General features: G+C 45.3%; 2 protein-coding genes across 12 annotated transcripts in view; one reads left to right on the forward strand and one right to left on the reverse strand.

Annotated features, from left to right (window-relative positions):
- The window catches only part of PNPLA7 (patatin like phospholipase domain containing 7), a 280484-nt gene that overhangs the window by 15291 nt on the left and 248233 nt on the right, over nucleotides 1–16960 (forward strand). For 8 of the 10 annotated variants that reach the window (XM_059715483.1, XM_059715482.1, XM_059715484.1 and 5 more), the window contains one exon: nucleotides 6959–6993. In XM_059715483.1, the coding sequence (XP_059571466.1) occupies nucleotides 6959–6993 (35 nt within the window). Of the gene's footprint in view, nucleotides 1–4109; nucleotides 4276–4382; nucleotides 4406–6958; nucleotides 6994–16960 lie in introns of those variants that run through there. The other 2 variants (XM_059715479.1, XM_059715480.1) reach the window with 2 other exon arrangements.
- Nucleotides 3184–4016, reverse strand: MRPL41 (mitochondrial ribosomal protein L41). Of its 2 annotated transcripts, none has more exons than XM_014602667.3 (2): nucleotides 3956–4016; nucleotides 3184–3827 (listed from the first exon to the last, which is right to left on the reverse strand). In XM_014602667.3, exon 2 carries the CDS (start codon nucleotides 3817–3819, stop codon nucleotides 3412–3414), a length of 408 nt encoding a protein of 135 aa, XP_014458153.1. In that variant the 5' UTR covers nucleotides 3820–3827; nucleotides 3956–4016; the 3' UTR covers nucleotides 3184–3411. The 2 variants fall into 2 exon arrangements, with proteins under 2 accessions (XP_014458153.1, XP_019331281.1); XM_019475736.2 differs by lacking the exon at nucleotides 3956–4016 and adding an exon at nucleotides 3909–3931.

The raw sequence follows: 16960 nt of genomic DNA on the forward strand, positions 1-16960 counted from the left end.
GACTTACTAGCTGCATGCAACTGTATCGGAAATCAGATCAGTATTGGCCGATATGCCTCCTTAAAAATCAGCTACTGGTATCAGCCCCCAAAATCTCTTTTGGTGCACCCCTAAGTTGGTGTATTTCAAATGAAGCTAGCAGTCCAAGTGCTTTCTAACAAACTGATATTCTAAGATGAGGAAACCAGTATCAGTTAAGATCAAGGGGCAAACTAATACTGCTACCTTGGAAGGAAGAAAAGAATCAAATGACAATGATGACTTTAAATTAATGAATGTACATTTTAAATAGAATTTCTGAATTCTTGGAAGCATAGGAGAGTGCAGCAACTGCTTTTCTATTGTTTGGTAAGAGCTATTCTGACAGATGTCCATGTTATCTGAATAGCAGGCACAGTATATAAACCATAATTGTGAAGTCTCCTCAGCTTCTGAACGTCATATTGCAGTGAAGGAATTCTCCAGTCTGCATTGGTCACTTAGTCCTCAGACCCCTCGCTGTGGTAGCTAGTATGAGTGCAAAGTACAGTGGCTTTTGAAAAAGAGCTCTGCTATGGATACGGTTGAGAAATACTATTTCAAAACCACTTTTCTAAGTGCTCCAACATCCAAATACTAATTTGAATTATCTTGAAATTAGTTATGCCTTGTGGGAGATGTAGGGTACAAGCAGTGCCCCATATCTCAGTTCATTTTAGCAAGGATTTTTGGAATCTTCTGATCCAAGCCTGTGTGTATGTGCGCTTATGCGTACTCAAGCTATTGCTTTAATCCTCCCCAAACTGGTCTCAGCTGCTTAGGATTTAACTTAGTTAGTGCATGGCATCAAATACCCCCTTTAGAGAAGCAAAATGAAAGAGGATAAAGTTGGGAATTCTATGTCTGCATAAACTAAACTGACATCTTTAAAATAATGAACTGTGCACATGCAGTACAATGAAGGCACTGCTGAAACCAGAGGCTGTGCAGTCAGCCTGTTTTAATAACTGGGTGGCTAAAGGTCCCATTATGCTCACTAGACTATGGGAGGCAAGTGTAAGGGGAAAACAGGGTCCAGCAAAAACCTATCGTTTCCTTAAAACAGTGCTTTCCAACCTTTAAGCAGGAGATCACTGTTGGCATTTGAAAGCAACCCAAGATCTACCTTGCACTGCCACTGCCCCACCCCCCCCAGCAGGTAAGTCTGTGGGGAGGGAAAGGGAGCAGGGCAGATTGAGGCCTCAGCCCTAGAGCCACTTCCTTCCTCACCGCTGGGGCCTTGATCTGTGCCCCCCAATGGCAGGGAGGGAGTGGGGCTGGAGCAGGGACTACTTTCTAGCCCCAGCCTGCCCCCACCCCACACAGATCCTGGGAGAGAGGGGGAGATAGCACCATGCTCTTCACAGCAGGGAACTGGGCCGTGCTGTGTTTTGGCTGGGCGGTGGCAGCACAGAGGGGAGGCTACGAGGGGGCTATGGCAAATTTTTGGGTGCCTGCAGCCCCCTGCGTAGCCCTGCTCCCAGTGCTGCCAGAGCAGCTGGCCCAACCAGCATACAGATCTGGGGGCACGTGTTCCCCATGCCCTCCTGGGCTGTGTGCCCTCCCACGCGGTCCCCAGATGGGCCATTCACAGCTCCGGCCTGCACCCTAGCTGTGCAGGGCCTGCCCCTGCTCCAGCCCCACTCCCTCCCTCCCAGCTACTGCAGCCACCTGCATTGCCTGACATTGGGGTGGGAGGAGGGGCATGCACCCTCCCCCCTACATCTGTGTGGGGTGCAGGCAGCTGCCCTTGTGGGAAGGGCTTTGCACCCCAAGCCCTACTGCAGTTGGCTTGGGAGCAGCCCTCCCCCTGTGCCTCTGGATGAGCCACCTGGGCTTGATCTTCCCTCCATCCACCTGCCTGGGGCCCCACTCAACTTACCCTGTCCCTGCCTCTGTGGAACTGTCCTTCACTGTGGGGGGCCTTGATCTGGCCCCTGCCCCTTCCCTCCCCCACAGACTGACCTGCTGGGTGGGGGAGTGAGGCACACTCAGCACCCCCCACCCCAACCTCCAGTCGACTCCAAGAGACTCAAGATTGACCGGTCAGTGACCACTGCCCTAAAGAGAACATCAAGGGTGCAAACACACAGAATCCTCATGTGAAGGATGGCATTCTCATAAGTAAGCTGAAATTACATGGTATAGATCAGGAATCCAGAACTCATGGTAGAGGTGATACCACCTCTACCATGAGTTCTGATTTCTTTTGCCTCTAGACCAATATGGCTACAACTTGGATACCTGACACATGGTATAGGTCAGTGGTTTTCAAACTTGTTAGACTTGAGACACCCCTCAAAGTGCCAGCTCCTAGTTTTCATTCAGTTTTTTTCTATGGAAAAATTGCTGAGAGCTCAGAAAAACCCAGACACTTCAAATAGACCACAACTGTTTTTTTGACACTATGGATTTTTATCTTGAGAATCACATGCAGGGGTTTGTACACTTATTGTTGATATTGTGCAGCACCCTGGTTGAGAATCAGTGGTCAGGATGAAACTACTGTAAGGTAAATGCATAACTGGCTGAAAAATATTACTCTGAGACAAAGCTGTTGTTGACTACCCAAAACTGGGAAAACTAAATAACCCTAGTTCTTTTAGCCTTTCCTCTCAGGCCCCTAATAAATGTTGTTGCTCTACACCAAGGGTTCCCAAAGTTTGTGGGCCCAAGGGCACATCTGAATTTAAAAGAAAAAGCAGTGGGCGGCAATATGAATATTAAGTTTACAATTTAGAATCCTGGATATGCGCATGTGCAAAGTTTCATTTGGGGAGGGGGAGTAGTAAGCGCCACTCTTGTCACTGCGTCAGTCAGACTGACTTAATCTCATTTTGGCAGCTGTTGCATACAGCCTGTGAAAATTTTTTTTGAAGTGTTGCTGTTCTGAGTTCAAGCAGCAGTGACAGCATTTTTTTGTTAGAATCGTGATTTTTTAATGATCATGAAAATCCATGCAGGCACCTGAATAAACTGTGGGGGGTGCCACGGCACCCACGGGCACCGTGTTAGGAACCGCTGCTCTCCATTATGTTCTTTCCAAGCTGTCCACATCCCCCTTGAAGTGTGGGACCCAAAACTGGCCATGGATAAACTAGGAAGTGGGGCTTGCGCCTTGCCTGCAACAAATATTTGATATTAAAAAGTCTGACCCCTGTCTGCTCAGGAATTAGTTTAGTTACTTTATTACCATTATTTTTGGAATATCAGGCTTTACACAGCCCAGCTCGGTGTCTATTAAAAGCTGATCCTAGTGAAAAGGGCAGCATTCTTCCTTCTGCAAGATGTCCCTCCATTCAACATGGAAACAGGGGCAAAGTTTGCAGTCTTTAAACATCTGCAGCCCTTCTTTTAATCCTGTGAGCCAGGGGGAAGCAGGCAGGGGTGCTTTCAGCGTACGTAGTTCTTGGGGAACAGCTGGAAGAGCTTGCCCTCCTGCGTGGGCTCGAACCCGTACTTCTCCAGGTTATCCGGGTCAAAGGTCCCATTTTTCACATCCTTCTCGATCTGGGGGGCAATGATGTCCATGAAGAGCTGCTTGGCGGTCAGCGCGGCCACTTCCCCTTCAGGAGCCTTGTAGGACACGTAGGGCTTGAGCTTGAACCCCGTCAGGTCCGGGACCACGAATTCGGGGATCATCTCCTGGATCAAGCAAAACTTACGGTCCTTCCTCAAGAAGCCTATGCGCTTGCAGCCCCGGCCTGGGTTGTGGAACCGCGAACCGCGCTTGCTGGTGAACTCGGCCATGCGGTCCGCGCCCCGCACCAGGCCCCGCGTCAGCGCGGCGAGAAGCCCCATCCCGGCGGCTGCGGAGACAAGAGCGTGAGCGGGGCTAGGGCCTCCCCCTCGGCGGCTCCTCCAGCCCCAGCCGTGTGAAGCGGGCTCACCCCGGTCCCGTCCCGGCCCCTTCACCGCCGCGCTCCCCGACCAGCACCTCTCTTCCCTAGATCGCAGCAACCCGCTCACACTCCAACACCAACCCCTCTGATTGGCTAGCTGGGCGGCTATCCATCCCGGCCCTTCCTCCGTTCTCTAGCCAATCCGCGTGGAGAGTCTTGGAGGGGGAGCGCGCTGGCCAATCAACGCGGAGAGACCCGGCCGAGATGGGCGGGGCTGTCCTCCCGGGGAGCGGACTTGCTTGTTTCTTGACCCCTGACTTGTCCCGGGGGAACCCTTCACCTTCGGCCAGTCCGGGGCTCACCCGCCTCGCGCCCCCCGCTCGAGGAGACCCCGGAGCGTCGCTTGGAGCCGGGGGTGAGTGACCGCCTGCCCCGCGCGCTCCCAGGGCCGGGCTCCGCCGCCCTCCCGCCCCCGCGGACGGGGCAGGCGGGGTCACGCGCGCCCCTGGGTGAGCCCGGGCATCGCCCCGGGCCGTGAGATCCCGGTAAGGGCAGAGCTGCTGTCTCCTTCTCCCCCGCCTTTAGACGGATCTGGCCGGGTTTGTGTATCTGCCTGGGACAAAGTGCGGAACAAAACCGGCTTCCCTTTGACGGGGCTGGTTTCTCCTTCGCGCTTAGCAAGCCTCCCCCTGCCTCGTCCACCCAAACGGCGCGGAGCCGTCCGAGGAGACCTGCCGGGGCTGGGGGAGAGCGCTGCATTTTGCGGGGTGGGGCGAGTGCGACACGCACCACTCGCGAACATACACGGCGCTTGCCTGTGCCCCCGACGTGCCGCGCTGGCTGTTCGCATCCGAGGCGGTGCCCAAAATGTTTGGGTGGATGGTGGGGCTTTCATTCTTAAATGTAACCCACTAACGCTCTGCATTTAAGTTACTTTTATCTGTATTGTCCGAAGGCTGGCCGTTGTGGGGGTTGTTGCTTTTTAAGAATAGAAAAACTTAGATTTGTGATATCCAAAAGTAAAATTATATTTGTCATATTTTAAAATAGCTATGTTTCTTGTCATTGAATGCTTGCTTAAGGTGTTGAAACACTCTCAAGACACCCTTAAGTAATATTTAAAGGATGATCTCAAGTACTATGTAAATAAGTGTTTCTTGGTATATATAGTTTAAAGGTTTCATTAATTAAAGGTAATGGTCCTCCCAGTTATTGCAGCTTTGCTGTAACACTGTCTCTTCTGCCTCTCTGTTTCTTTCTCTTCACTGTCTTTGACTAACAACAGAGGAAATGGATAGACTGAAGCTCGTGTTTCATCTTCTATACCTTCAACTGAAATCTACTGCTGAAGAGCATTTGTTGGTATACAAATTAAGACAGCTTTTCTTTGAGGCTTTGGAAACAATGTTAACTTGATTTCATTACTAGTTGGGTAACTATAAAATGTACTACATAAATAGGCACCCTCTGGAGGAATAAGATGAGCTAATATTCATTGTAGAAACAGAAGTCTTTAGATATGATATAGTACTGTGAGATTTTGCCAAAAAACCTGTAAACTATCTATGCTTAAAAGCATTATACAGAAAATGGGATCACCGTGTATTAGAACTTGCTAGCTGTCTTGACCTGGTTGCTAACTTGTGCTTCATTTCAGGTCTACACTTAGAATTGTGCAAAATGTTGCACCAGGTCTAGGTTCTATAATGACTATAAAAATTGTAGCAATAAATTTATGACCGTGTAAGGAAAGAGGTGCTTGCAAAAGGCTCATGGTTTTTGCCTCAAAACTGAAAATTATCAGTGATTGCCTAGCTGGGATTTGTGGTGGTTGTCTGTTGACTCATGGATGCAATTGGCTAGTTACTCCCCCCTGACTAAAAGGGAAGTCGGCGTAGTTCTTAGGTGGGGACAGAGTGAGGGCACACATGTAATCTAGACTTTGGAACAAATCTTCCTTGAGGGAAAGAAATTGTCTAGTCTCATGCTGGAGTGGAGTAATCATAAGGTTAGGACAAGGTTTAGGTTGAGGTTTCATTTTACAATTAACATGTTACTAATACGCTAGATCCCAGAACAAGTGAAGGCTAATTTTACAGCCTTTTCTGTGTTTGAGGCCTTGACTTAACAAGGAAGAATTGTATTTTTTTCAATCAAGTAAGGGTGTGTTAACATTCTAAATAGACAAATGAATTTTGTTTTTAACCAAGCTGTTTTATGCTTTGATACAACTGCTTTATCCTTGACTTATTTTATCATGAGTTAGTTCAGGGGTAAAGCAACCGTTGGTACAGGTGCCAGTGTGGCACACAAAGGCATTTTGCTTGGCACATGTGCCTCAGGGAGGACAGCGGGGAAGAGGCCAGGGCTGTGCTGCCAAAACAAGGATTGGGCCCCTCGTGGCTCCCCCGTCATCTGCCCCTGTCGCACCAACATCTTACAGATTGAGGTTATTTGTGTTTTTAGCACTCTGCCCAAAAACATTGCCAGCCCCTGGGCTAGTTAACATGGCTTAGTTTAACACTTCAAAATTTGTTTTTTTCCCCCTTAGTGAAGACATCTTAAATGTTTGCAGATTTATTTTTTTTATTTTTTTACATCTTGCTAATTGTCCACTCACTGGTCATTAGAATTAGTGGGAACTGGGTATGGAAGGCTTTCTGGCCCCTGGACTATGTTTGAAATAAACTTTCAGAATGTTTAATTAATGCAGCAAAACAGCTTTGTTGTGTTTCCTTTCAGGCTGCCCATGGGGCTTTTGAGTAAAGCAGCAGAGTATGCAGCTTGGTTACCTTTCAGAGAACTTCATAAGCTGTCATTATTCATTATCCTGTTTGCACCATTTCATTATTCATTATCCTGTTTGCTTCCTTGAATAGCTCGATGTTTCTTATATTCTGTCAAGAAGAAAAAGGAAGGTGAAGACTAATGCAGCACTTCTATTAAATTGTCTTGTAATGTCAAATAAATAAACTTGGAGGATTAGTTCTCAAATGCCCTGTATTATGGTATTGAATTACAACTTCAGGAATAGCTGGTGTCACTTATTAACCATTATTTTCTTTTCAATTTTTTTTCTACCTCCTTCCCTTGCCTAGACATGGATGACGAGAACAGCAGCAACAGCATTGAGGTATAGTATATACTGGGTTTTTTTTATTTAAGTTTTGGTATATTGGTATATTCAAGTGTTTCCAGTATTTCTGGAAGTTGTAGTTTAACTTGCCCAATTTAATAGCACATGGCTAACTTGTTAAATAAAAATGTTGTCCTTTAATATGAAGCTGTTCAAATCTTAAGTTGTTTTATTTTTAACTACTTTCAAAACCATAAAGATTGGCATTACCATGTTTTCATTTTTTATGTACAAGCATGCAGAACTTGTAATAAAATCATAAGGCAAGGCCCTGAGTGGGAAGTTCTTATTTCCATTAAAAATAATATGCATTATAATGATACAAATGTAGATCAAAGCAGATTTATTCAGATATCTGCTTTAGTAGTCACAGCTTAACCATCTGGGAAAAATTATGCGTTTACCATATATCCTCTTGGCTAGTCATCTAGGAAGGAGTTGATAAAACCAGCTGCTAGGTGATGATCTCTATGCTGATGACACATGCAGGAGGGTATCACAGTACCAAAGTAAAATTAATTGTAACACCAGTTAAGAAGATAGAATTACTGATCTGCAGTTCCTGGGAGGCACCATGAATCATGAGGAACACGCAGGGCACACTGCCGTCTGAAGATGGTAATTAGTGAGAGAAGGTTGAGACTGTACTAGACTTCTGGCTGCTGTTGCCCTGTGGTATAACCTTCTGGACTGCTTGCCACAGAGGAGAGGTTAGCAGGGAAGAATTAGTAAGGACTAAACTACTCGCCAGTTGAAATGCAGTGAAACAAATCGGAACTCCCTGTTCTCCAGTCTCTACAACATCAGAAACTGGTGCCCACTGTGAGCAAGTGGAACATTAGCTGGCATAAGAAGGATCTGAGAAGGGGATTTTTGGCCTTAGAAATAACATTAGAGGGCCTAAGTTAACAACTATAAAAATAATACTTACATTTTTCTTTTATAATATGTATAATTTAAGACAGAGCTTCACAAATTTACCCAACATCTTCTAGGAAGTAGATGAAATACAGGGGGGGTTGAAGGAATCACTATAGCTACCAACTGCTGGGAGGCCTGCTATGAGGCTGGGCCTGAACAGTGAAGGAGTCCACCTGTTACCTTGGCCCTTGGATAGTCATTCTGATGCATTTGAATGCATCTTGTCCCACCCAGTATTTGGAAAAGAGAAGAAACATTTTCTTTGCTCCCTGTCATTCTTGAGCCTCTGAATTGTTTTGAGGTCAGAGTATTTCTGCTACAAGTGCTGGCTGCTGATGTAACAAAACGGTCTGCCCTGGTATGTATCTTGGTATACCCTACCCCTGCATCTACACTGTGCATGTCTCCAATCCCCACTAGTTTTGGTTTTAGTACATGCTTCCTCTGTGTGGCTGTCAAAATGATAAAAGTGACATTTTCACTGCTGCTTGAGAGAGCTATGAATAATGGTAGAGGTAGTGGAGCTGTCCACACTCAGACTCAAGTACTCTTCATTGGTTCACATTCAGGAAACTAGATTTTTAGTACTAATAATGGTCAGCCTCAAAAAGAGTGTTTGGTGACTGGTCACTTTTTTTTTCTGTAATACCCTGTGCTTGTAAGTAGAATGCTAAACTTGGTAAGTTTGGAGTTTTGTTGGGAGATCAGTGTGAGAATTCTCTGTGTAATCTACAATCCTAATTTCAGTGCTGGTTTTTTGCTATTGTTATTTTAATGCATTAAACAAAATGTAATTTGTTTAATTACATTGCTGCTGTTACATTGCTATTCTTATTTTAATGCATTAAACAAATTACATTGATATAAAAGTTATTCAAGGTTAGTTTACTTTTATGTGGGCAGTGCTAGACCTATAATCCTTAATCAATGATTGTAGCTAAATATGGTTCTGCAGAAAAAATTGTGACTGTGATAGGATGAAGTACAAAAGTTACAATTTTAGTCGCCCCCTCCTCAAATCACAGTGTGTCTATTTCATGCACGTTTAGTGTTTTAGTTCAACTTTTAGAAACATGCGGTCTTTTGTTTAAAGAAGAAACACTGGGGCAGGGATACTGTTTATAAAATCACGTTAGGTTTCCGTTTGATAAACCATGTTGTTTGTTTTCTACATTGTGTAGCCCATTTGATTTCCCGTCCTTTGCAAACACATTTTCTTATGTCAACAAGGACCACTGCAAAAACACAGTTTTTAGGTGGGACTGAGGAAATGTTGATGACATCTGGTTTGGTTTTGGAAAATAGCTTTCTGGCCTTTAGGCTACTTAGATTATTTTGAAAATAGTTATTTTAGGTGGAAATGAAAGGAGCTCTGAAGCAACACTGAGAAGTTGTTGACTTTTCATAAAAGTACAAATTTTGGAATTTGTGACTATGGCAAACCACTAGCCTTAATTATTTGTTAGGTCCTTTATGATAGTTAACCTGCAGTTAATGAAAAAATAATTTGACACCTAAAACTTTATTTGATGAACCCATTGTCATCTTATTTCAGACTTAAGTCTTCAAGTTTTGGAAAAATGCTTTGACAGCTAAGAGGATAACAACATATATATTCTTTTTTTTAAAAAGCCTGAAGTCTGCAAATTCCAATATATAATTTGTAGGGCTGTGCGAAATTTCACTGGCAGTTTCATTTTGACGCTGTTTCGACTCGTTTTGAGCTCGAAATAGCAAAATCAAAATGAAACGGAGAGTTTCGACACAACCTTGAAACGAAACGAGGCAAGTCAAAACGTTTTGAGTTTCGAAGCTCAAGCTGGGCTTGCCTGCAGGGAAACAGAAACTAAAGTAAGGAGAGGAAAGGGGAAGGAGTGCTCTCATTATTGACTGTGTAGCTGGCCAGTGACTGTCATCCTTTCCTGAGGCCCCTTCCAATCCCAGTGCTCTGGGGGAAGGATGGAAAAACTACATAAAAGGCAGCATTGTTTGAACTGCCCTGCTTTCTGCCTTGGTGTCAGTTGAGTGAGGGCGCACCTTCACACCCCCCCCCCCCCCCAAGTTTTGCCTGTCAGCAGCTAGAGGTGCAGGGCCCCAGAACCCGGACTCCCCCTGCACCTATCTCCTTGACAGCTGTCAGGCTTTGTGGCTACAGCAGGACCTAGTGGGCCTGCTGCTTTCACCCTCCTGTGCCCCAAGACAGACATGGTCCCACAAGCACCCATGTCATGAGTTTTGCCTGTCAGCAGCCAGAGGTGCAGGGCCCCAGAACCCAGAAGCCCCTGCACCTATCTCTTTGAAAGCTGGCAGGCTTCGTGGCCTCAGCAGGGTCTAGCAAGCCTGCAGCTTTCACCCTGCTGCGCCTTAACACGCACACTGTCACCCATGTCACGAGTTTTGCTTGTCTGCAGTTTGAGGTGCAATTTCCCCCAAACCCCTGCACATACCTCTTTGAAACTTGGCAGGCTTCATTGCCTCAGCAGGGGCTAGCGAGCCTGCAGTTTTGAACCCACTGTGGCTTAACACATACACATGACATGAGTTGTTTGCTTTCAGGACTTCGAGGTGCAGTTTCCCTGAAACCCCTATACCTGTCTCCTTGAAACTTGGCAGGCTTCATGCTCTCAGAAGGGGCTACCATTCCTGCAAGTGTCATCCAAATCAGGCCAGAAATGACAAGTTATAGGCTGTTTCGAGCTTCCCCATTGTAGCCTATGAGCGAAACGTCAAAACAGCGAAACTTTTGACAAAACGAAACAGGACAGCAGTTTCGAATTGAAATGAAATTTGAAACAAAGCGCTGCTCCGTCAAAACTCAAGTTGAAATGGAACAGTGCTCTTTCTCAGAGCCCTAATAATTTGGTATATATGTCCTCAACTGCATTAAGTGAAGTGTATTAAATATTTGTAAACTTCTGAAATAGCAGAATAAATTAAACTTGTGAATAAATTATAACATTCATCACAAAACCTTACAGCTAATGAATGTTTATGATTTTTTTAAGCTTCTCTGGGGAACTAGTTTTCAGCTGTAAATGTCCAAAACTTGGGGGGTTTTTTTGAGCTAATGAGACTGTGAATCCTCCTTGGATAAGTAATTTTGTTTCTCCACTTCTGAAGATCATCCAAGAAGGCTTCTAGAACTAAGAAGTAGGTGAACAAATTAAACCTTGTAATGGAACACAGATTGCCACTCAGTAATTAAAGCTCTAATCTCTACTCCTAAAACAGAACAGAGAATTGGGGACAAATAATGTAATTTTGATACACAGCAGGAGAGACTTATATAGTAACTGTTTGGGATTTCTTGTACTGAAGCAGGAGTTGTTGAGAGGGGGCAGCATTAAGTGTGGTATAAGAAAACTTCAAATGTCTGTACTTTTGAGCATTTAATATTCTTTTTAAAATTATATTTAAAAAGTATTTTTGTAAGTTAAATATATTGCCAACCATACACATTTCTCAAGTGGTTGTCAGTTTTCTTAGTTGTTTTTTAAATCAAAACCTCTTAATCATTTTGAGTATTTTCTTGGACAAGAAAACCAAAGGGTCTCAATGCTAATATATGTACTTAGAAAATAAGGCAGAAATACTTAATGAGGTAGAAGTAGTGAGGCTAGTCTTTAAGGGGCAGTACTAGTGGAACATATAATTTTCTAGAAAGCTTCTTGCTTTGTGCTGCTTCCAAGCATTGATGAGGAACTAGTGAGTTTCTTGCCTTTAGCAGTTGGTATGCAGACCTTGTAAGAGATACGAGGAGTCTGTACTAGTACGCGTGATGCATACATGGTCTTTTAAGACTTGTCTGCATATCTCAGGTTTTTATGATGTCACTGTTGTTCCCTTTGCATCCTGAAGGACTACCCACACTTTCAGGTCTGTATGACATTACTGTCTCCCTGCTTGTGTCTGGAGAGACTGTCCACACAACTCCAGTCTTTACTCGTGTTCATTTGTTGGAGATGCTTGCCTACTATCATCATTGGCACAAGCACCATGCAAGAGCTTTTCTTTCCCTTGAGGATCTAGATTTCTTCTTTTTCTTCCAATCTTTCCCCAGGAACTGGATGAGTGAGGCCAAAGGAATTTTTCACTTAAAAGTTTCTTCTTTCTATTCACTGATAGCAGGAATATATGGCATTATACATGTCTATGTAATCAGTATTCACTATCTTGAGCAGTAATGGCTGGATCTGTACACATCCTTAATATCAGCTTATTGTCCAGGAGAACAGGTAAATGGATAGTATGGTTTGATCAGCAAGGATCAATAAGGTCTCTGGGTCAGTGTGACACATTTGTGGTGTCCATGCAGCTTTCTTGCACCAGTGACTTTGAATCATGCTGGTTCTTCTTTTGGTCTAGGTTCATTATGCCAGCAATATAGAAGTCTTATTTTTAGAGCAGTTATGTATCCACCTTTACTGTACTTTCCTCTAGACCAGGGGTTCCCAAAGTTTTTTATGCCGCAGCCTGGCAAACCTCTACCTGGAAGTGGCCATGGCCCGCCAAACAGCGGCCCAGCGGTCACAGCTGACCGCGACCAGACTTTCCAACCGGAAGACAGGTAAGGGTGGGCCCAACCTTGTGCTGCCTGGGGATTGAGAACCCCTGCTCTAGACCACACTTACCTAGTTTCCTTATTTGGATGTCATGCACAGGAGTGTCAAATTTCAGGTTTATCCTTTTTCTTACTATACCCGTTAGAAGGCTTTTCCACAACCTTACTCTTCTCAGGATTAGAAATTACCTTCTGCCTTTCAGCCTACTTTTGTTCATGACCAATTTATACCCATTCATTTTTGTGTCAGCATTTGTCATTTAGTCCTTCTCCGTCCTTGGTGTTTATCCTACTGGTGTGTTTATGGAGAGCAATCCTACCCTGTCTTGGCTGTCATTTTGCTAGAGTAACAAGCCAAGTTCTTTTAGTGTTCTTGCATAGAATAGGCTCTCCATATTTGCTGTTCTGGTAGTGGCCTTTCTAGTTTTTCATTTCGTGAATAGTCCCTCATGGGAAAAATGAGATAAATGAGACATCTTTCTCTATCTGGAGAATAATTAATTCTGCTGCATCCATGAAGAATCCCACAGATAGGTTTTTTCCCTTTCAGATCACCCTTAAGATTCAGTCCCTTTTCTGGTGCTGAAAGACTAGTTTGCTTGTTTTTTTAACTCATATATACGGCAGAGTACAAATGTATTCTTCTACAAACTGCTAACCATGGATGTCTTCTCTTTTTGGGACCCAAATCAAGAGAAAGGGTTTACTTTTATTGGCTAGCCTGTTAAACTTCAACCTGTCTATGCTAGGGTTTTAAATTGTTAGTTAACTTGCATCAGCATGTATTTCCTTGTGTATATTAATCACCTAAGAGATGGACCATGGCCCAGGTCCCAAGCAAATTATCAAGATTCCTGGTGAAGACTGTTGATATTCTTGGAAAAAAGGTGTTATAACGGTACAGACTATTATTTTTAAGTGAAACTGTGAGGCCACTAAGTACCATATACCTATTCCAAAAGGAAATGTGTTTATTATTTAGTAGTATTACATGTGTTTGTCACTATGCAATCTGGGCAAACTTCCTTTTTTTTTTTTGCATCACCACTATTTATACTTAAGAGGAACAAAATTCCCTGATGTCTTGCAGCTTTGAAACAGACTTGGAACAATAGGTTTAATTTAGTCTCTGCAGGAAAATCCTTTCATTGGCTGCAGTGGCTCAGTATTGTATGTCATTTTACTCCAAGTTTCATGTGCTTATGAAGTCTTTGATGTAATCCTGGAACACTTCCTCATGTGAAACAAGAATTGATGCCTGTAATGAAAGAATAATGGGAAAAACACAGAGTCTGAGATTTAGCGTATAATAATTCCAAGGTGGAATAACCCAATTGTTAAATGTAGACAGATATATTGAATCTGTGAATGATCTGGCAGGGGAACACAGTCCCTTTGCCTCTATAGAGAGTAGGATGCTTTCCTTTGAGCTTGGGAATGCTGCAAAGTTGTATTTAAAGGACATTTGAGTGATCATGGACATGGTTGTGAAGAATGCTTTGATTAAGTCCACCTTTGGAAAGTGTCTGTCTGCATGAGCCTATAGACACAGTTCCAGCATCCACAGTGCTTCTCAGAGCTTTGCCAAGCTGCAGCAGACTGACATTCATGAGACAGTTGACTCCGTTTCCCCAGCAGCTGCCCAGAAGAGGCATGAAAGACAGTCAAGGAACACACTGGACTTGTTGGCTGGGAACCATCACCTTTCCTTCTGTCCCTGCATTCAGTATCTGGGGTTTGCTGCTTTGAGAGTTGCCTTAATCTAGCATTTGCCCAGTTCAGAGTTTTTTCTCCCCCGGTATCCTTCAGTGTTAAGTTAATTGATTTCTTGTTATACAGGGTTTAACCCTTAAGGTCTGTACATTCTCAAATCTCCCATTAACTTTATCAGGAGTGTTGATTATGCTATTGGGTACTAGGGTCTGCCATCCCAGGATGTTATTGGATCCGTGATTCTATCCAAAACATGGAGCACCAGTGTCCAGGAAAGCTTTTCTTCATCTAGGTCTGCCTCAGAACTCGTGTTGGTGTTTCTTTTAGGTGTAGCCACATATACGCTGCTCTGTATCTCTGTCATGTCAAGATCAGATTGCTACCTTGCAGTGCCCTCTGGGTAGGGACACTGATTAAATTGACCCAGATACCAACCCCAGTGCTTATTAAGTAGCCTTGCTTGGTCAGAGTACATGATCTCAGTGTTCTGCTTGCCTCCTGTTGGTTTGGAGCTCAGCTTAAGGTGGTTGTTGACTATAAATCCCTTGGATCCTGATTCTTGGTCCTACATCTCTTCTCTCTTAAGTGGCCATAATTGCAGTCAGCACAGGGCTTGTGCTTCAGGCCCCTTGGTTTAGAAAGCAAGGAGCTGGTTGTTGACATAACATTCTCTTGGGGGGCAGGGGGTGAAGGACTTGCAACTTACTTCTCATGTGCAGGACCAAGCTAGCTCAGATCTATTGGTTATGCCATCAAGGGACCCTGCAAAGCCTCTGTTTGCCCAGGATTATGGGGAGGAAGGAACTGTTTAGCTTTGTTTTTTATCTTCTGTTCTGTTTCTGGTTTGGGGGTTGATGGAAGCTGTTACAGTGTACCCTATTTATATGCATACTGGATACACACATAATTTGCTTAATTGCATAATGCAGTGCCAGGCCTGGTTTTGTACCTGTTGCTTACTTTGCAACAACGTCCCATCCTCTGCATAGCTCAGTGCTTCCCAACCTTTTCCTCAGCATGACCCCATTTTCTCAGCACGACACCTCACTTGCAATCCATAGGACCCCTCCCCTCCCCTCCCCTCCCCTCCCCCAGCCCTGTTGGTGCCCTTCACTTGTGATCTGCAGTCTCCTGCCGCCCCACCCCCCCAGCCCTTTGGAGGGGGCTCCCAGCTGCCAGGGTTATGGGACCAGGGCCTGGGTCTGCAGCCCCCTGCCCAGCAGCGCTCAAGCCCTGGCCTCTGCTCATGGGAGATAGTAGTTGATGTGGCCAGAGCAGAGTGGAGAGCCTGTCTCCATCCTCCCCCCCGCATCCCCTGCTTCTCTTCTGTGGGTGGCATGGCTAGAGCGGAGACTGTGGGGTGGGGAGGATGCAGGCTGCCCATTGTGGGCTCAGGGCTCCCGCCCTGCTACCCTCCCTCTGGAGCCCTCTGCAGCCCAGGGGGCCGGACGGCTCTGTGCTGTTGATAGGAGCTCCACAGCACTCACACTGCCATGGCGAGGTGCCCCCTGCCTGCCCAGAAGCGGCAGTGGCTATACTGCAGAGTTGTGCCCCCTGCTGCTGTTGGGTGGGCAAAGGCTGCCTTGCTATGGCAGCACAGCTGACGCAGGGCTCCCAGCAGCTGCACTGAGCCTCCCCACCGTGCTTTGTTGTGGATGATCCAGGGGGAGGGCAGCAGGGTGGGGAGCCATGAGCCCACAGCAGGCAATCTGCATCTGCCCCCACCCCATGCATGAATCTGGGAGCATGTGCCCCCTCATGCCCTTCTCCTTGGGTGTGCACACAGTGGTGGGGAGCCAAGCCACCTGTGGCTCCATCCTCCCTCAGCTGGGCCCTGCATCCCTGGCCTGGCCCTGGGCCCCATGCATGGCCCTGACTGGGCAGCACCCAGAGCCCTGGGCCTACCCCACTTCTTCCCTCCCTTGCCATGAGGTTCTCAGTCTGCCCTCCCCCTGCCCCATAGACCTATCTGGAGGGAGCTGTGGGAGCTGCTTTCCATGATGCCTGACTGCCACGCGTATGTGTGCGTGCATGCACGTGGCGCCCCCTGCCTCATCATCCTCCTCCTACTCCCTCCAGCCACAAGCAGCCCCTTGCAGGCTGCAACTCTGTCAGCCTGCAAGGGGAACCCACCATTTCTGGCATTTGTCTCCTTTGAAGGAGAAAATCTGTGACAGTCTTTGCAACCCCTTTTTTATTGTCATGACCCGCTACCCCAAATGGGGTCATGAACCCAAGGTTGGGAACTGCTGGCATATCTGTTAAGTCCACAAAGCATTTAAGTACATGACATCTTTTATCCACTGCCTACATTGTAACTTTATTGTACTCTAGTAAACTGTAACCATCCATTTTGTAACTATTTGTGCTCCCCCTAACTGAGCCAGAGAAGGTGAAGGGGAAGTATCTTTCAAAGGGCTGATGTTAGAAGCTTGGAAAATGATGGCAGATGGGAACCTGATTAGCTTCATCCCCTCTCTTTTTCAAGGTTTCTAATAGTAATCCCAGCAGTAACAGCTGGTTTTGGGGTGCCAGTATCACAGCACTGATAGGGCTATGTGCTCATTTAGCTCTGTGCATTTTAAGTTCAGATAAATGCATTCTCTGGGTAAGTGCATTCATCTCTTTCACTTTCTTTTTCAGTATGGAAGTACTCTGTCTTGAAATACTTATAAGCAGAAATGAATGAATAAGAAATTGTAGGATTGGATCCTTTCTTTACAGTCTGGGTGGATAAAAGAAAGATACTATGTAAATATAAGGGAATTG

The sequence above is a fragment of the Alligator mississippiensis genome, chromosome 12 (assembly GCF_030867095.1).
Source record: "Alligator mississippiensis isolate rAllMis1 chromosome 12, rAllMis1, whole genome shotgun sequence".
In the NCBI taxonomy this organism is placed as follows: domain Eukaryota; kingdom Metazoa; phylum Chordata; order Crocodylia; family Alligatoridae; genus Alligator; species Alligator mississippiensis.